Genomic DNA, 19,368 nt, shown 5'->3' with positions numbered 1-19,368 from the left:
TTCATATTAACTAATTGGATTTGATGCCATGTCGCGTATGCCCGTGTGTCTGAGTGTCATTCAGAGCGGATATTGACTCTCGATTCGCATCGGACTGCACCTTCCGCTCCGGCCAGGGCGCATTAATTTAATACACAATGTTTATTTTAAATTAAAAATTTATTTACACACATGTCACCTGTCTGTGCTGAAGGACAAACCATCCCAACGCTGCAGCAATGGAGTGTTCTGTTTTTCTGTCTTCTTTTTGCTTACCTAAAAAAGATAAAATAGATTCTATGAAATGTCTTTTATATCGTCACAGAGATAAGAAAACATAAAACTAACAAAGTTGTTAACAAAACTTGTTGGAAAATTTCCATAATTCTAGAAAATTCTCCTCTGCCAGTGCCTGTCTGTTATTGCCTTTGAATTGGTTAAGTTTCGCTCTTTCTAAGTGAACAAAACCTCTCGCTTTGAGTAAGTTTTTACATGGGGAGAGACCATGGGTAGAACTTTAATTTCTCAGCCTTTTCATTAGCATTCAAGGCGTGGAACACAGTAGAGAAAAGATGAATAAAATAACAGCCAAAGAAAAACAAAAACCAAAAGAGGCAGCGCAGCGGCTGAAGAAAAACAACGCGAAAATGTGTCAGTTAAAGTGAAGTATACACAACATGTGGGTGAAACGCGATGAACTCCATGGGAAAACTTGACTGCCGCCAACGACTCAACTCTTTTGGGCCTCCGCCCCTCACTCTCTACTCCCCTCTGCTCACGAAAGCCCCTTCTGCATTGCCATTACTTGCACGCGCCAAAAAAAGTGAAAGAAAACGTGGCGAATATTGCGAAATATTACAAAAAAAAATGTATATTTTATATATACACGAAAATTGTGAGCTGTGCGCCAGTAGCAGGAAACACAGAAGAAGATGAAACAGCCAAGCGAGGGTTTTAAGGGTATGAAAAAGCGGGAGGGGAGTGAAGGGCAAGGAGATGTCGGAGGCGGCCCATAAAAAGAGCTACAAAATAGCATAGAAAATTAATAATCGCGCAATTTTTGCGCCAGTAAACAATGAGAAAGTCTTGGCTCGTTAGTTTCCTCATTATTCTGAATTTCCCAACTTGCTCTTCCTCCCTCCGTTTTGCTATTACTGTAGACTTTTCTTTGTGCCTGCGCCGTTTTTCCAGCTGCAGTCTAAATCGCAGAAAAGGACAAAAACGCAACAGCAGAGGATGGAGATGGTAAATGGAACAACGGCGGCAAACGAGCCTTGAGGTACTCATAGTTGTTGTTGCATTTTTCTGTGAAATTGGGTTGAGTTCTCGGAGGCCGTAGACAACTGTCTGACAAGATGAAGAAAGACGCGATTTCCACGGACAAAATAATAATGAAAAATGCGATTTAATATCATTTTTCATAACAACACAAATTTTGCACAGACTTTGTGCCATTTTTCTGTCTCTACTTTCTCTCTCTCTCTCTCTCGCTCTATCTCTCTCTTCGTTTGCCATCTGAAGTGGAGTGGAAATGAAGTGTTGGTTGTGCCTGGTAGAACCTCGGTTAGTTAATGGATTTCAGTTTTGTCATTGTTCTTCGAGACAGATCTCCACTAAGCTTGAGGATGAAAATTGTGGAAATTTCTTGTTGTTTTTGGAACAGAAAATTCTAGGGAGAGTAAAGCTTAGTTGGGCTCTTTTGTGGCAACTAAGAAGCGTTGAATGTCATAATCTTCTGACCAGACAATACCGGAAAAGGCGCTTATCTGCAGGTAAAGTTTAACTACTTTCGATTAAGACGTAAGTACTTACTACGTCAATGTACACCAAATTATTTAAATAATACTGTACTGAAAGATAGCCACAAGTTGTCCCCATTCCAGTAGCTGCTGGCCAAAAGCCGAGAAAAACAAAATCAAACCAAAGGCCAGAAAAAGGGCCAAACAGCCAACACGTTTTCCAGCGAGTGTCAAGACTCGATGTTGCAAAAGCGACAGCGAAAGGACAACTAAATTATTAATGCACGCGAACCGGTCCGGACAGGAAGGGACAGGCGGCAAACCATAAAATATGGCCAACACACAACAAAAAAAGTTGGTAAAAAATCTGCGTATATATGCGAATGATGCAAATGACATTAACTGAGAGAGAAAGGGAGAGGAAGGAAGAGTGTGTGTGTGTGTGTGTGTGTGTGTGTGTGTGTGTAGGAGTAGGGCACAAGGACAAGGGCAAACCAACGGTGTACAAACAAATTATAATACGTGAACAAATTGCTCATGGAATATCAGACCTGCGTCCTGCGTCTGTCTCTCTCTGTCTCCCTTCAATGGCATTTCCCCCATTTGTTTGTCATTTCATTTTGCATTTTAAATCGACATTTTGTTAGTCGAATTCCATGCTTTGTGTTTCTTTTTTTCGATTTTGTGATTCGCAGGCATAACTTTGATATGCATTAAAAACTTTTCAACTTATTCATACAATTTTTCATGAGAATTTCACCTTTTGAAGTACGAAGTACGAAAGCCAAATGAAATGCGTAATGATTTTTTCATTGCTGTTAAATAAACAATTAGGTTGGGCAGGGGGTGAAAGATCTGCCAGCCAAGGGACATAGATACGAGTACTTGAGCACAACCTCTCTCGTTCATTATACCAAAGGAGCAGGAGTAGCTCTGGGGCACCCTCAAAACTTTCGTCTCGTTGCGTGTGTGGGTCTAATCAAATTCTGTCATTTAATTTGGGCAACTTTCCAGAACATAAAGGTTAAATGTTGATTAAAGCGACGGCAGGAATGCCCTTTGGGGTGACCATTAGGTCGGGATTTAAATGGGGGAGAAAAGGTTTAATTTCACCTTTTGTGAACTTTAGGGATTGGCAGAAATTAGTTAAGTTTGGAATAAACATGGTGTAATTTTAATGCAAATTCCCAAACACCAAAAAGATATGATGCCCAACCCATTCACATCTCAATTTCATTCCAATAATATTCGAATTCCCGCCGGCCAATAAATCATAAGAGTAGCACAATTATAAGCCCCATTTGATCCCCGTGCCCCCTTTTGGAAAAAATAACCAATTTATATTCAATTATCAATAACCATATATAAAGAGGTGGTGGTGGCCTTGTTTTTATTAAACCATGCCTTCTCCATAAGCTGCTTAACTATTTTAATTTTCCACGTGATTGTGGGGGCAATACTGGTTCATGGTTTCACAATCTGCCATATGCGTGCGGGGATTGGCCTCACCTTTTTTTTCAATAAATTCCTTTAGCTCCGGCTCCAGGCTTCCCAAAAAGATATCCGAAACACGTGACAGATTTGCTTGGATTACATACGCATTATACACACAGATACACACACAGATACGCACATGACACACAGAGAGCCACACAAATATACACACGAGTATATGTATATGGGTGGAAATATCTGCGGATTTACTTGAACTTGTGGCTTTCTTTCTTGTTTCTTGTTGTTGTTATTTGCTGTGTTGGGCTGTTGGGCTTGCTGGCGCGGCAAAAGAGATATGTACCGAACTTTTATTCAGATGACACTTGCTCGAATGCCTCATCCGATTAGCGGTCTGGGCAACATCTTAATCACTGATTAAACTGAGCGTAAGCCACGAGGCAACTCACAACCGACACACGATAGTCCTTAGTCGCAGCTTGCAGTCCGTAGCAGGATGTAGTACGTAGCTCGTGGCAGGATGCACTAGTACGTAGAGTAGCCGCAACAAAATGATTCCGCACTTGGCCCTTGGACACAACTGAAGCCCACGACAAAGGCATTCAAAGTGGCGATGGCAGCCAGTGGATGGCAGCAGCCACAATGCATGCCCCCGCCAGGAACCCGAGCTCGTGTTCCCCAAAAAGAAAAGCCGAGCACCCCACAAGCCGAACAGCACGTCAATTGGCAGTAGCCCAAGCAAAGAGAGTCATCTAAGAGAGACTCCGGCGCTTTGGGTGGGACGCTTGACGGACATGCGCTGTGGCCCGTACACCAATGCCACCAACAAAGAGCCACCCGACTCTTCCAATGCCCCAAAACTCTGTCCCAAAGTTGTCCCAAGCGCCCAAAACAGCAACAGCTGTTCCCCCAGAAATGAAGCCAATGAAGCCCCTCCAAAAAGCAAAAAAAAAAGGAAAAACATAAAAAGAAATTCGCTGTCGTTGTCCTCTTTGTCGGCTTTTGCTGTGACGCACTCTCGTTCTCTCTGAGAGAGAGAGAGCGAGTCCTGTGGCGTGTGTCTTAGGTCAGAAACTGTGGCATCTGAGTGTCTGTATGCGGGCGCGAGAGGAGTGTCTGTTTATGGGGAACGAATCCTTCGTCCCGGTGCTGGCAGAATTTTTAATTATGATAAATGCCCATTCATAAAAATGAATGGTATACATTTGCGTTGGGCTGCGTTGCGTGTTTATTTTTATACGATATCCCCTGCATAATTATTATTGCTATTATTATATATATCTTTCTCTTGCTGTTCCGCTCTCTTGTGTCACCCACCCCTTTTGCAACACTTACCGTCACGTCTTTCTTCCTTCTTTTGGCAATTTGTTAGCCCCATCTTTGTGTGGCCTTCGCCTCTCCATACTCTGGTGTGCACTTGACAGGCCAAGATTTATGCGACTGCAGTTGGTTGGCGATTGTTAAAGGCGGGCGGGCGGGCGGTGGGAGAAGGAAGAGGTGTGATTTGAGGGTGGATTGGGTGGCTGAGTTGGGCGCTTCAGTTCGGTGGTTGATGATCGACTGCCGGCTGCAGGTGTTGATGGCCCCAGATGTGCCTCAATCACCATCAGCGTCAGTTAATAAAATCAGAGCACGACATTTGATGAATTGTTGCTGATTTTTGCACAGCCTTTTAAGGGCCAAATCGTTTAGCCCGGCAATTAAACAGCAAGGCACGAGCCAACGACGAACATGAATAAACGCCGAGAGTTATGCCATTATCCACCACCCCCAACCACCCACTATTGTGTGGGCAAAATCAAACGAAGTTCGATGGGAGAGAACGGGGGGTGTCCGGAGTCCAGCCGGGTGTCCGACCACTCGACAAAAACCAAATTGACCAAAGTTAATTTAACCACTGTAAACAAGACGAGAGTTGAGAGCCTGTGAGCCCGAGAGAGATCCTGAGAGCCAGAGCACCACCCAAGCACTTCAAATGCTTCGCTGGCCACGAGAACATTCATGGCACAACATAGAGAAAAAAGAGTGAGGGAAGGACGGGGGAACATACGATAGGGACTGTAGTGAAAATCAATTGAAGCGCCAACAAACGCTTCAATCAATTTTACTTTGGCAAACATTGAGTGCAAAATAAATCACAGCCTCGACTCCGAGAGACTCGAGACGATGGAAGATGGTCTGGACTGGCGGGAGAGGGATTGCGGATTGGGGATTGGGGCTTCAGCTGCAGTCCGTGGGATTGCAGCCATGCTGCCTCCACGCCTGCCATGCAACTGTGGCACATCCTTGTGTTTATCTTATTTATGCAAAGCTGTGGCAAACACCAACAATAACCAGGGAAAACAGGGAAAGGCAGAAGGAAAAGGGATGGCAGACGCGAGGCAGCAGCTAAAAAATGAATGAATTCAATGAAATGCGGCTAAAAGCAAACCAGAGGATGCACAGGCAACAAACCGATTGGCAATGTCTGTGTGGTGTGTGAGGAGGACATCATGCTACTTGGAGGCACATCAAACATCTCAAACGAAATGAATAATTTATAGACGCATTTCGACGAGCTTCAGTGGCAGGGAAGGGAAAAGGAAGGGAAGTAAAGGAAAGGGAAGGAAAAAGGAGAGCACTTGTCGCGTAAGCCAACTGCAGTATGTTACTTATAGATACACGCACCATTCGCCACATTCCTCCGGAAGTAAGCCCAGCAGCAGTAGCAGGACACACACATGCCATCATTCAGGGGAAAAAAAAAAAAAATGCCAATGCCAATGCAAATGTAAATGGCAACCTGGAGTGCTTCGGATTCTTTTGCATTTATTCTCATTGCCCCACAAGTTTGCCACATCTCATGTGTGTACATCGGACGCATCGTGCTGCCACAAATAAATTCATTTCACTTTGCAAACGAATATCGCATTTTGAAACCAAAATATCATGTGCATTTAGTATTTATTCAAACGAAAAGTGCATCACTTTGTTGGGGAACATTTATCATGAAAATTTGTGGGACTGAAATCTGTAGGTACATAATATATTCCTTTTTTATATTTTTATCATTATAAAGATCTTAAACATAAGTGACAATATCCTTCGCCCATTGCAGCAAAATATTTTGAAGAGGGAAATTGTATTTTTATTTTGCGATTATCCTTCAGGCAGCGTTCCAAATGCGATTATCAGGATATCAAAATTCGTTTTACACAATTTATGTACGAGATATCTGGCATCTCTCTTGCTGTCGCTGTCTCTCACTCTCTCAGTCTCCCACTTTTCCACTTGCCCACTGCCGAGCAAAAAGTTTAAATAAATGACTGCACAAAACTTTGCTAATCTCCCTGAAAATATATAAAAGTAAGAGGAAACATGCGAAACACGAAAACGAAAATTCTCTGTTGGCTAGAAAAACCGACAACAGTTGACTTTGACTGCTGGTTAAACCGCAGAAAATATTCGTCAATTTTTGAATTGCGAGATCCTAAGAGGAATCAACGCCAAAACAAGTTTCTTGTTCGTATTGCGTTGATTTGCGTTGCGGCAATGGCGAAAATATTAATTTAACTTTGAGCATTAGACGGCCAAAGACACTTTTGAATGGAGAACCTGAACCCTGAACCACAGCTCTCGTTAGATCCTGGCCACAATAGGCGTCGACTGCTGGTATTTGCCCCCCTTTGTATATCTCTTTGGTGTGTGGCTAGGGATGTCTGTCGTCTATTTGCCTATGCGAAATTTGATGCGATGTCTGCCTCCGCTGATGGTCGTGGTGCGGTGCTCGTGTCGCTGCCGTTGTTCTGTGCGGTCATTATCGTAAATTTTTATGCTAAATACATTTTGTTGTGGGGACCCCGAAAAACAGAGCGAAACACCAAAAGAAATCCCCAATTATCTGTAGCACAACGAATTTGGGATGCTCTGGATAACAATACGTTGATGGAAATTCGATTTATAAATTGCTGTAATTATCTAAAAGCTAAAAATATATGGATTAAATATCAATAATAACCAAATATAACAAAATTCTGCAAAATCTTATAAGTATTAATTTAGTATCATAGCTAATATTAGCTATTATTTGTGAATTGTTGTTGACTTTCTTTGTGGTTTCATTACATTTTCCGCTTATTGTCAACCTTGCTTACGCGACTGTCTATACCTTTTACACAAGAAGCCTATCTGGAATGCAAACATTTGTGGCAGCTGTCGCCATGGCTACAGCAGACAGTACAACATAATCATCTCCGTGCCATGTTTAAGGGAGGGACTGGACTAGATTCAGACTGGACCCCCAACCCCACTCGTCCAAGACAAATTGAACGATTTGAAGACAGATTTGTGAGTTTAATAGGTACAGGGGCCGAACAACTTCTCGTTGCGGGAGAGGAAGGTCAACAACTCCGGTGAATGCATGAGCCCGTCGGTGCCCATGAAGGCGTTCAGCTTGCCAATCGCGTAGAACATGTGGTCGTGGAACCTTTTGGCTTTCAGCTTCATGTAGTCGATATCCTTGAGGGCCCGCCGCTTCTGCTGCTGGTAGTCCAGCCTGGTGACCAACTTGTCCAGGTAACACTCCATCAGATTCCGCTCAGTGTCGAAGTATGTGTTGCATTCGCCGCCATCGACCTTCTCCTGCTCAACGAAGCGGAAGCGCTGCCGGCAGAGAGCCTGCTCCCGCTCCAAAGTACGCTTGAAGGAGTCCAGCTCGTTGAGGCTCTTCTGTAGGTGATCGGCATGCTCCATCTCCTGGCAGATGCTCAGCCGTATGTCCTTTATGTTTCTGTCAGTGGCCACGCGGCACATCTGTAGCTCCACCAACTGCTGCCGCAGCTTGTGGGTGTTGCGCTGCAGCTCCACGATGTCGGGATTTGTGTTGAATGCCAGCAGCTCTACGTCCATGTTCACGCACGGATCGATGTCGGGGCACTCGGGTATGCGGGTTCCCAACAGGCGATCGACCTCACCCACACGGCCTTTTATGCGATTCACCTCGGCCAGGATGTCCTCCAGCTGCATTTCCTCATCCAACGTGGATGGTGACGACTGTTCGCTTGTCTGCTCCTCCTCTTCCTCCTCCTGTGTAATCTCTGAACCCTTCCGTTTCGGATGACTTGGCTCTGGTGGCGGCTCGCAGTGGAAGATCTTTGTCTTCTTAACCAATGGGAGATCAATGAACTTCCATAGGGTTTCGGCAGACGGTACATGAGCCTCTGGCACACATCGAACTAGTCCAGGAGCTCTGCAGGGCAAAAGTGGATGAATGCCTTGCTTCTGGGCCAAAGGCTTGGCCACAGTTGGTGCTTTAGCAGGGAGAGCAATGTTACTGAAATTTGGGCTAGATATGCAAGGAGTCTCCATGACTTGAGAATTATTAATAAACAAGCTAAGCGGCAATACGTTTGTTAGAATTGAGTGAATGAAGTTATAGGCAGGGTATTATCTGACAACTATTTCTATGTGACACTTGAATTGGTCTGCTCATGGTAGAATTACTAAAAGGTAACGTCATCAGCTGAGTGGAGGATCACCAGCTTATTCACCACGCTCTCTCAGCTCTCAGAGAGGCAAGCGCTAGAGAGAGATAGCAAACGTTTTACGTTCTGCACTCTTCGCTTTTGTTGTTTCTGCTGAAAGCAAAGTAAAGATTTGGAGCGGCATAGCAAAAATATTTTGCAGACATGTTTGTTTCTAAAAAATATGTAACTGAATAAAGATTCAATTACATAAACATTTCATTACACATCCGAAATAGAATATTAGTGCTTATTTCATTGTCTTCCGCTTACGTCTTCATTCGTAAACAATGAAGAAAAAGAAGAAGACAATGAAAAAATCGTGCGCTACACAACCTCTTTCGTCAACGTTTGGCAAACGAATGAGGAGCACTCAGCTGATGACGTCACCTATTAAAAATTTCACCATGGGTCTGCTGGAAGGGAGAGTGGTGAACGAGAGGAGGGAAGTGCATTGCACCTCTGAAGGAGTATTATCCGCTGTGGCGTGCATCCACTGCGGTTTCCTAACGATGACATTTGCAAAAGAGCTTAGGCAGCAGCAGGCACTTAACCCTCAGCTAACACAAACATTCACATTGTGAAAACACACATGGGACCTCGACCTCATGTAGTTGGGGCCGCAGATGCCCACAATTCATCTTCATAATAAAACTTAATGCCAGCGACAAACAAACTTAATGCGAATTTTAAATTACTTAAATGAACAACAGCAAAGCGGAGGAGCATAGCAAATTCACTCATGATGTGGTATAATTGTGTGTGTGTGAAAGTGCAGAAAGCCATAGTGGGGGGTACCCTGTATATTGTGAAGGGGGGGCTAAATACTCGAACTCGTATGAATCCACATTTTTCTCTCCCCCTTGTTGCCCGCGCATGCTGCGCCCATGCTTCTGCTGCTAATAAATGTTCCTCTGTTGCACTCTCGCTCTCTTCCTTACCTGCGCCAGCCGCTCTCCCACTGCCTGTTCAAGCTTCATTCTAGCATTCTTATTGCAAAATCTCTCTGCGACGTCGGAATTGTCCCTCCCTCTACAGCAAATGATTTGCTGCCCAATTTGTTGTTTATTTTAATCTGATAATGTTTTGTTGTTGTTTTAGGTTTGATCGTGTCGGTTCATGTTTGGTTGCGTTTACTTTGGTTTTTTCTGGTCTTTCTTCTTCTTGATGCTGCTCGACAAGCGATCCAATTCTGCGGCCAACTTCTCGGTGTCGTTGCGGCCAGACTCCGACACCGGACCATCACCAGCGCTGCTGCTAATTGGCGGCTTCTTCTCCATAAGTTTAGCGAAGAACTTGGCCAAAGGGCCATCAGGATCAGGATTCGTGGGTGAGCACTGTCCAGTGCTGGTTGGGTGTGTGCGGCTTATGGAGTCGCCGCCTCCCTCTGCATCGGCTTGATTGAGTTTCCTGAGTATCTCCAACTGGCGGGCCAGAAAGGCCTGCTCATCCACGGTTTCCACAAATTCCAAATCTCGATTGAAAATCGCACTCCCGGTGAATGGTGCCTTGATGATGTCCGTGTAGTCGCAATCGGGGTCGAGTCCAGGGATGTTTTCAGTCAAAATATCAATCTTCTTCAGGGTATCCCAGCCAGCCGGAACGAGTACTGCATCCTGGTCAGCGACCATCGGGGGAGTTTGGAACGGCAGACCATAAAGACGATGAAAGAGATACTTCTGCAGGTTATCACAGGTTGTTGCTTTTTTCAGGCTCGTGTAGAAGAGTGCAGCCCCGTGACGGAGGCAAAATTTGCGTATCCATTGCTGCATAAAATCGAAATGCTGATCACCATACTCGTGCTCCATGTGAAAGGCGGCCCCCATGCAGTCCGTCTTTGTGACCACAACTACAAGGTCGAGACCAATATTTGTGGTAAGTGCATCCTTAGTCAGCGGCAACAGTTCATCCACATCGATTTCCTTGTTTTGACACCCGTTTGTTGGCTGTAAAGTCGATCCTGTGTAGCAGTAACTCTGCCACTTTGTTACAAGGCGCTTGCGTGCCGCCTCCTTCTGTTCGGCAGCCAGCGGCAGGATTTCGATGTGGCGTTCCAGTACGTTTATCCAATACTTGAGCTGCTCAGGCCAGGTCCAAGGTACCATCATCGAAACTGTAAGCATGACGAGTACTTCTCCCAAGTTATTTTCGTTGAGTGCAATGGGCAACAGATTTGTATGCCCCGCGTCACCATCCAATATCCAAACTACCAACTGCGTCTTGTCACCATTGCTCTCGTCCTCAACATCAATGTAGCCAAACTCCAAGCCGCCACCATACTTTGGGGGCCTTCTTCCCTGCAGCTTGGCAATGAGGGACGACTTGCCGGTGCCATTATCACCAACAACGAGTACTGATTTGTTTGACACCAATTTTCGGAAGCCACGTTTTTGCTCAAACAATGTGGCAAGCCATAGATTCTTCTCTACCTTTGTTGTTCCCATTTTGTGTACCTTTTCTTGTACCAATTTGTGCAGCTCTATGATAACTTTTCTCCCCTTCTCAATTCTGATTACTGAATTTTTGACTTTTCAACCTGACAACAATTGACAACAGAGTTCTAGCGTCTCGAAACAATTTTTGTTTGTTTGTTTTCTCTCTCTTTTTATTTACAGTCTGTCTGTTTAAATTGTATAATTAATATTAAATTAACAGAAGTATCAGTTTTCCAATGAGCCCTGCTATCATATATAACATCTTTTCAGTTTGTTGGATAAACTATCGATAAACAAGCCGTTTTTCTTTGTGTTAATGTAGTGAATACATTTGCCCCAATAAATAATATAAATATATTTTATTTTATTTAACCCAAAGAATCTTTAGGAGCTGGTATTTTTTTTTAATGCTTTTTATAAGGTTTAATTCCCTAAATTTATCAGAAAAATTCAATAAATAGACAAGAAAAAGCAGTGTAAAATCAGTGATGGCATTCCTATAATTCAAGATTTTATCGGTTCTTTTTATATTAATACCTGAAACCGGCAAACCTGCAACGAAAAAAAGAACCAAATAAATCAACCGGGCAATTGAATGATTGAACGGAACAACTCGTTTTGTTGAATAGAAATGGAGGGGGAAGGCAAAAGCAGCGAGCAGCGAGCAGCGAGTAGAAGCAGACAACGCACATTGCCATTGAATGACAGCGGAAAATGAAGTAAAATCTAATTAAAAACCTTTTGCCCGATGCTGAACCAAGCGAAAATCACAATTGTCAGCGGGAAATTCACGCACACCTGCACACCTACCACCAGGGAGGAAAGAGATGGTGGAGGTGGGCAAACAAACCCGATTTGCCAGCGACAGTGAGGGGCAATAATACGCAAACAAATACGAACACGAACCTCAACCTGAACACAGTGTGGAGCGGAGCGGAGCGAGTGGAAGCATTGGGCAGGTGAAAAACATACGTCGCCTGTCCGTCCTTCCGTCCGGATGAACGAATACGGGAATCTGGCAAAAACAGAGCGAAACTTTTTGGACAAATAAAGGAAAAAAAGGCAGGTGAACTGCCACTGGAAAAGTTTCCCCATCTTCTTCTATTTTCGCCCTCTGGTTAGGATGGTTTATGGTATGGCATGGGAAATTTGGCAGAGGATGGGGGCAGGGCACAGATAACCTCCAGGCACAAGCGAAACGCTCTGTTGCACACGAAAAATAACAAACTGCGTTGGTCAATCCATCGAATGTCGGTCTGGGCTGCCATCAGGGAGCATGATTGGATCTGGATAGCAGGATAGCAGACGGATTGGGGATCGGCACAGCTGCTTAAACGGACAAAGCAGCTGAGACAGCCTGAGAGTCCTGAAACAGTGTTAGCTCTGCTTGAATTAAAGGAAATTAGTTTTGCCGAGGTCGGTTCCCCCTGAGATCACTCACATCAGGAGACTGTTTTTGGTGTTATAAATTACATTTAGTATACCCATTTGAATGCATTTTATATTCTTCATCCCCTTGACGTCTTTTGGTGTTCATTTTTGTCAAAAATGTTGAATTTTGTGTGCGCTTTGTTGGTGTTCTCCATTATGAGGCTGGAGAATATGCCATTTCCATTTGAATGCCACACTCCCAGACACCCAGCGTTGACTATTTTTGGTGACTCTGTTGCTTTCATTCCGCGCACAGTTGAGCTTGCCTTTGTAGTATCTAAATTGGATTGTGGACACACCAAAAACTAAATAAAACACACAAAATTAAAAAATGAATTGCACTGGCAGTGACAGAGTCAGGCCTCTGTGTTGCTGCTGATGATGATGGTGCTGGTTTCCACTGGAACTGATAGTGGAAATATGTTCATACATTGAATGAGGAGGGGGGGGGAGAAGGAAGATATTTAAGCGCGCGCCCATCAAACACTGACGCCTCCGCCACACAATAAATCTTTGTCAAGGGCCCAAATTGACATTTTACAACCAAAAAAGCCAAAGCCAAAGCCGAAGCGGAGGACAAAGTACTTACTTTGCAGTTGTTGTTTGTGTCACCGCTGCCACGCGGCAATGATGGCCCAAAGCATCAGCCACATGCGCTGCGGCTACTGAGACACACACGGGGAGTTTCCAGGGCACAAGTGGGCCGATATCTAGCCCATTGTTGGCCCCAGCATTCAAACAACTTAATATCTCATGTGGGATGGTGGAGGCGTGCCCGCTGTCGCTGACTATCCCCACTCATCACATTATCCTTTGTCCTGGTCGCGGCTGCCCATGGCCCTATATTGAAGTCATCTGTAAAGCCCGTGTCCTTAATGCTGGAATGCATTAAACCTTCATAAAGATGTTAACATCAAGGGAAAGCTGTTGGAAATAAAGAGGCTGTTCCTGACGGAAAACAGAGAGAAACTACGTAAATATAGCCCTGAGAAATCTGTCTGTCCTACGATACATCTTTAGTTACAAACAAAATTTTCCAAACAAAATTTAGAATTCCCCAAAAAAACGTATAATAATGCAGGTCCTTTCTATGTATATTCTGATTTTGTTACCATTTTGTGTAGTAAGCGCAATAAAATAAATAATACACGTTACAAACTCAATTGATGATCGATCAATTTTAGTTGCAGTTTGTCCAGGCTCATGCTGATTTTGCTGAGGATTCACTCAAAATTCATAATGAGTATAGGGCAAAGCACGGTTGCCCGGCGTTACAATTGGACCACGAACTAACGACCGGCTGCGAGGACTATGCCAAGGTATGGATGCAACAGAAAAAAAAATAAGACACGGACCATCTAAATGGTTGTCATACACAGATATTGGCCGCAAGGGGTACATTGGAGCACTCGAAACAAAAAGGGTTTGGTGAGAACTTATGCTACACCGGGGATGAGGCGACTTCTTGTGTAAAAATGTGGTATGATGAAATATCCCAATACGATTTCAATATGCCAGGTTTCTCTTTAGAAACCGGTCACTTCACGGCCCTCGTGTGGAAGGCCTCCACCAAAATGGGGATAGGTAAGGAAACCAAATCTGGTGTCAATTACGTTGTGGCACGCTACCAGCCCTCTCCCAATATGCTGGGAGAATTCGAAAAAAATGTGCCCAGACCCAAGTATGTCTTGAAGCACTCCTTTGCTGCAAATATTAACATTAATTTCGTTTATTCCTATTAGCAATTGTGTTTTCCATTCAGTGTCATTTGGCTTTGTGGTTGTTGCTGCAGTTTGGCATCTCATTGAATTGATTGCTTGAAGCAAAGCTGCGATTATGACTTTTATTTTCCAAATGCATGTACAAAATTCCTGTAGCATAAACGATTAAGTCCGACTTTTCATAGGAAGCAAATGGAAGTAGTTGCTTTATTTCTTAGTTATAATCATCGTCCTATTATACAGTAAGTACCGGATTCTTCCTTTGCCAAAAGGATAAGTTTGCGGCTGGTGCTGTCTGCCTAAATGTGCTGCTAATGATGATAGTTTCGCAAAGGGTACCAACACGAAATTGTATTTGAAATTCAAATAAGCTTGACACCCAATCCCCGTGGGGCCACGACCAGGACCAGGAACCCAGGGAACCCACATATGCATATTGGGGTTTGGGCTGGGCTGCTGGGTTAATTTGAAAACGTGCTATAAGGAAATTCAATTGTTTGCCCCTGCTAGCCAGGATCTGGCCTGCTTTCTGTTGTATGCTTTCTGTTCTCTTCCTTTTTCGTGTTGTTTTATTTTTATTCGTTCTTTTTTTGGCAATCAGCATCGAGGCAAACAAAATTCCCCACTGGCCGTGTGTCGCCTTTCTCTGCCGTTCATGGTATTGTAATTTAACATTTTGTTGTCGTCGTTGTTTTTTCCCCCATTGGGAGCTTCCCAGAGAGTCGTCCTGGGGCCTCGAGCAGCTGCCGGCAGCGCATTAAATCCTTAAGCACACATTATTATTCAATCAGATATGAAGTTTTATTTATACCTTTCTTTATTTTCTCTGCCTCTTGCGTTTGTTTTTTCGGTGTTGTCATCGGTTTCGGATTCGGCATTTGGCATTCGGCATTCAGCATCCGGTTTCCTGCTTCCGTGTCTCCATGCGTGGATTTTTTGATTGTCTTGGGATGCTGCTCCGCCTAATGACATTCAAATTGCTTCCATTTCTGGCGCCCATTTCAACCTTTAACTTCGAACACTTTCCACACACAGGAAAAATTAATGGAATTGCAGACCTCTTGCAACCGCAGGGAATACTCGCTCCTTTCCTTATTTTATATTTTAGATTTAGTTAGAAAAGAGATTCTCACTTGATGCAATCAAAACTTAAGAGCGTCAGCAGATAATTTGACCGTGTTTGCCAACTCCATCGTCACTTCATTGGCGTTTGATTTCCCCTCGTCAACTATTTATAACTTGAAATTGGTCGTAAAATTTATGTGCATCATAAATGCGGCACTGACAAAATGTCATGAAATCAAATTTACACACAAAACCATCCCTAATGACAGCGCCGAACAAACTTCCAAGCGAAACGAAAACGCGCTGGACCCGGAAAATTAAACTCCCGGACGAGCGCGGATGTGGGTGGAAAACTTGGTGAAAGGGCTGGCTGCCATTGGCCTGAAAATTGTTTAATTACGCCTCGCGTACTTAAATTGTAATGGCGCTGACCTAATTGAGTAATAATTAAAATTAAGTGCATGCTAAATTGTTATTAATTATTCAAGTGTTCACAAAGATTCAGCCAGGAACCCGCCCCGAAACCAGGACCCCAGGACCAGTAACTTCATCGATTGCGTTTTTCTTCACCCAAAAATAATGGGGAAGAGAAGGATACTTTGTTGCAAGTGTCGCCAATTGGCAAACTGCTGCACTGACAGTTATGGCTCCACACAGACAAATTAGAATTGCATTTTCACTGGGGAGGAAGTGCTCGGTCATAATTGTTTGCCAGAATGCGAAATAAATGGGCAGAACTCTCCACAAACGCGCGTTTTTTTTGGCTGGAGTACTGCACCTCTGGATGTTGGATTTCTCTGAGAAAAAGGTAATTTACTTGATCGAATGAATTATGGCCATGCAGAACATGTTAAATGCGCCAACCACTCGAAACTAATGCACCCACGCATGGAGCCAGACATATGTAGACTATGGTGCTCGAGTCCTGTTGCGACACATTTCAATATAAATTATTGTCAATGGGAGTGCATAAAATGTCGGCATGAAGCTGCAACATAAAAGGGAAAAATAACCAACACACAGACGTTTTTCATTGTTAAAGCCAATGCAGACCCATAGCCGAGAGCCCAGAGCTAAGCGCCAGAGCGACGACGTGACTGCAAGGAGATGGATGCACGGGGCGTATGCGCAATGCGATATGCAACAAATTGCTAAACAAATCAAATTTATTGCCAGAGTTGCGTCGACTACGAGGAGTACGCATGTAAAGCGTCACGGAGATAGCAGAAATTAATATGACTCGCCATTTGTTTTGCTGCTGCTGCCGTTGCCGTTGTTGGTTGTTTCTGTTGATGTTGTTGTTGCTGGGACTGTTGCTCGCGGCAGCCTCTCGTTTTGGCTATCAGCGTTTGTATAACTTCATTTGGGCCTGGCTGCTGTCTGATGCCTGCTGCCTGCTCTGTTCTGTTTGCTTTCGCTCTTGTTTTGCTTTTTGTTACACTTCTTTCTGTTAAACTGTATTTTTACACAGAGAGCGAGACACACTCACAGGCACAGTGCGCAGGCTGCATGCATAAAAACATGGCGGTTGGTCCGACCGGAAGTCCGTCTTGTGCTGCGTTCAATTTATGCCAGGCTGCGGCTGCTGTTGCTGCCCTCCTCTTGGCAGTACAATGGGTGAAATGAGCTGAGAAAAGGTAGGTTCTGCTTGAGGTAAATATCCTCAAGGAATTCTTGAAAATTTCCATCAGGGTTTCTTCAGTTCTTCACTTGATTTTAAATTGATCCAATTTCGAAACGATTTAAGGCTCGACTCCACTTGTGCTGCCCATTGTGCCCCAATCGAGGCAGTTATTATTGTTGTTGTTTTTTATTTTCTCAATTAGGAAGTTGCTTTTAATAATTGTTGTTTGTTGCACACATTTAAACAAGCTAAACATGCACACACACACATACAGAGAGGAGTAAGGCAAAAAGAGGCGGGAAAAGGAACAAACATGGCGAAGCAGACACTTATTCATCAGGCAGGAAGTTTGCTGGCTGCCATCATTGTTGCTGTGGCTGTTGGCTGCGGCTCCTACTGCTACTGCTACTGCTGTCGGGCAGACTTGTTAGTTGTTCCGTGGGTGTTTGCCGCTCATGCAAATTGCATAAGTAACAAAAACGTGGCAACAAAAAATAGAAAACGAAACGCAAAGGAAAAAAGAGGAAAAATGGGAAAAAGAAAGCAAAAACCAACAAGGAAAAATGGTGGCAAGGAAAGTTGCTCTCTCGCACTCGCACTCGTACTCGTATATATTTTGAATTTATATTTAACTGTATTACAAGGCAACAACTTCAGCGGCACCCCCCCAGCCTCCACCCGGAATCGGAAGTTATAGTTATGCCGCTTGCGCGAACGCATTCTGCACAAATACGAGTACGACTTTATATGTATGTATATGTAGGAAAAATAGCAACAAAAGTTTATTTAAAACTTTTGTGGTTAAGCTTGTTACTTGCCAGCTACTTTTGGAGCCATACAGGCCCCACCCCAATCGACCCCAACCGACCCTCTGCTAACTCGTTTAGTTCCAGAGTTCTGCTCTACAAAATATTTAAGCTGCAGTTTTTCTCTTTACTCCTTCCTGCTGCAGATGAATAGAGGCCGAGCAGCATGCCATAAACATCACGGAGAGAGCACGTGTAGCCCATTGCTAGTCAAGTCATAAAAATTACACAGACTTTGGCTTTGACTATGCCATTAACCTTTGCCCAAGGCTTCACCTCCGGCTGTGCCACTGCCACTGACTGCTCTCAATCTCATCTTAATCAGCTGCTGGATTAACCAACTTTATATAGCTGCTTAAATTTTCAACATTCTCGAAACTTGTGCAAGTTCTGGGGCGCTGCGGGATGGGCATAATAAAAATTTTCAATTTCATTTGCCTGGCACAAAGGAACCCCAAACCGAGGCGTAGCCTGCAGGCAGGAGGTGCCTAGGGCATGATAGAAGGTAGCAAAGGAGCAGATGTTGGAGCAATAGAATGCTGCAGGAGTGATGCAGGAGCCGCTGCAGGAGTTGGGTCAGGAGATGCTGCAGGAGTTTGAAGCACAGCCAGGCAGATGGAACTACCGGATGCTGCTGGCATATCGATGACGGCCAGAAGGATGGAGAAGGACGATAGGAGGTGCGGCAGGCACCCAGCAGAGTGTGGGAGCCAATAAAAGTGTCGAACGTTGCCTGACAAAGCGCTGCCCTGCTTTGTATTTATGATGAGCCGTTCCGTGCCAAAGTCCCTCCTGCGGGTCAAACTCTTGCCATCCCTGCCTGGGACCACGCTAGTTCTGGCTCTGGCTCTGGCTTCTGTCTCCTGTCTCCTGCCTCTGCCTCCTGTCTCCGTGTCCACTCAAAGCAATGCCTGGCAGTTGGAGTTGAGTTTTTGTGCGGGGCACAGTGGGATGCCTAACCACTCGAAATGGGAGCACAGAGATCGGCACCACAATTGATGGAATTCCAATAAATTCTCTCAACTTTTCTGCATTTCTTTCCTCTTTGCCAACTGGAGTGTGTGTGTGTGTGTGCATGTGTGTGTGGCTGTGCAGCAGATTTTAGAGCCATATTTTTGTTGGGCATTTGAATTTTGAGCTTTTCTTTCCTCCATTCCTGCTCTTTTTCTGAGAAATAAATTATGGCTTAATTTAATTTGAGGTGCCTGCCGCCTGGCAATGTGGCAAAATGTGTGTCTGCGGTTGCTGGATTTATATGCATGACCCCCATGAGGATGAGATTAGTTGCCAATTCGCTTCGAGTCTTCGAATGATTCATGGCTAGAAAATTTCAGTTTTCTCGACTCACACTCTCTCACCCCCTTTTTAGGTCATAATTAATCTTCTACATTTATAAAAAAATAAAGAAACCTCGGCACCAAAATGAAGATGTGAAAAGCGAGAGGCCGACAGTGCACAGTCGAAGGGGAAAGCGAAAGTTGAAAAGGCAAAAAAAGAAAACCACCAACAAATAAGCAAACAACTGGAAATAAACTTTTTTTTGGCTGTGAAATTTTCTCATTAAGCGCAATGCAGTTTGCCACTTCAGCGCGCCTCAGCGGACGACCACCCCCCC

The 19,368-nt window shown here is 44.2% G+C and overlaps 4 protein-coding genes across 6 annotated transcripts in view; 1 reads left to right on the top strand and 3 right to left on the bottom strand.

Moving 5' to 3' along the window:
• Positions 1-3,778, bottom strand: part of LOC117586041 (hemicentin-2) — a 63,316-nt gene extending 59,538 nt beyond the window's left edge. Inside the window, exon 1 of the mRNA XM_034275886.1 lies at positions 3,228-3,778. The gene's annotated coding sequence lies outside the window, so the exon portion shown is untranslated. The remainder of the gene's footprint in view (positions 1-3,227) is intronic.
• Positions 3,779-7,481: 3,703 nt separating this feature from the next.
• LOC117586037 lies at positions 7,482-8,545 on the bottom strand. Its single transcript, XM_034275883.1, has one exon. The coding sequence runs from the start codon at positions 8,514-8,516 to the stop codon at positions 7,503-7,505; it is 1,014 nt and encodes a 337-aa protein (XP_034131774.1). The 5' UTR covers positions 8,517-8,545; the 3' UTR covers positions 7,482-7,502.
• A 1,174-nt stretch (positions 8,546-9,719) lies between these two features.
• LOC117586062 (cytoplasmic dynein 1 light intermediate chain 2-like) lies at positions 9,720-11,206 on the bottom strand. The gene has a single exon (XM_034275907.1). It carries the CDS (start codon positions 11,113-11,115, stop codon positions 9,805-9,807), a length of 1,311 nt encoding a protein of 436 aa, XP_034131798.1. The 5' UTR covers positions 11,116-11,206; the 3' UTR covers positions 9,720-9,804.
• Positions 11,207-13,510: 2,304 nt separating this feature from the next.
• Positions 13,511-14,451, top strand: LOC117586068 (Golgi-associated plant pathogenesis-related protein 1-like). Of its 3 annotated transcripts, none has more exons than XM_034275915.1 (4): positions 13,511-13,660; positions 13,722-13,856; positions 13,917-14,218; positions 14,280-14,451. In XM_034275915.1, exons 1-4 carry the CDS (start codon positions 13,613-13,615, stop codon positions 14,356-14,358), a joined length of 564 nt encoding a protein of 187 aa, XP_034131806.1. In that variant the 5' UTR covers positions 13,511-13,612; the 3' UTR covers positions 14,359-14,451. The 3 variants fall into 3 exon arrangements, with proteins under 3 accessions (XP_034131806.1, XP_034131807.1, XP_034131808.1); XM_034275916.1 differs by lacking the exon at positions 14,280-14,451 and having other exon boundaries at positions 13,917-14,006; positions 14,068-14,135; XM_034275917.1 differs by lacking the exon at positions 14,280-14,451 and having other exon boundaries at positions 13,917-14,017; positions 14,068-14,127.
• Positions 14,452-19,368: the final 4,917 nt, after the last annotated feature.

This window comes from Drosophila guanche, unplaced genomic scaffold, assembly GCF_900245975.1.
Source record: "Drosophila guanche unplaced genomic scaffold, DGUA_6, whole genome shotgun sequence".
Taxonomy (NCBI): domain Eukaryota; kingdom Metazoa; phylum Arthropoda; class Insecta; order Diptera; family Drosophilidae; genus Drosophila; species Drosophila guanche.
The sequence above is the reverse complement of the archived record's forward strand: the minus strand, read 5'-3'. Positions and strand labels throughout refer to the sequence as shown.

What these genes read in the sequence shown, in the direction of transcription:
- LOC117586068 (XM_034275915.1), top strand. Translation starts at nt 13,613, where the DNA reads ATGCAGGTCCTTTCTATGTATATTCTGATTTTGTTACCATTTTGTGTA. An exon ending in TTTTGTTACCATTTTGTGTA is followed by an intron (nt 13,661 to 13,721) that starts GTAAGCGCAATA and finishes GATCAATTTTAG; the next exon opens with TTGCAGTTTGTCCAGGCTCA. An exon ending in AAAAATGTGCCCAGACCCAA is followed by an intron (nt 14,219 to 14,279) that starts GTATGTCTTGAA and finishes TATTCCTATTAG; the next exon opens with CAATTGTGTTTTCCATTCAG.
- LOC117586062 (XM_034275907.1), bottom strand. Translation starts at nt 11,115, where the DNA reads ATGGGAACAACAAAGGTAGAGAAGAATCTATGGCTTGCCACATTGTTT.
- LOC117586037 (XM_034275883.1), bottom strand. Translation starts at nt 8,516, where the DNA reads ATGGAGACTCCTTGCATATCTAGCCCAAATTTCAGTAACATTGCTCTC.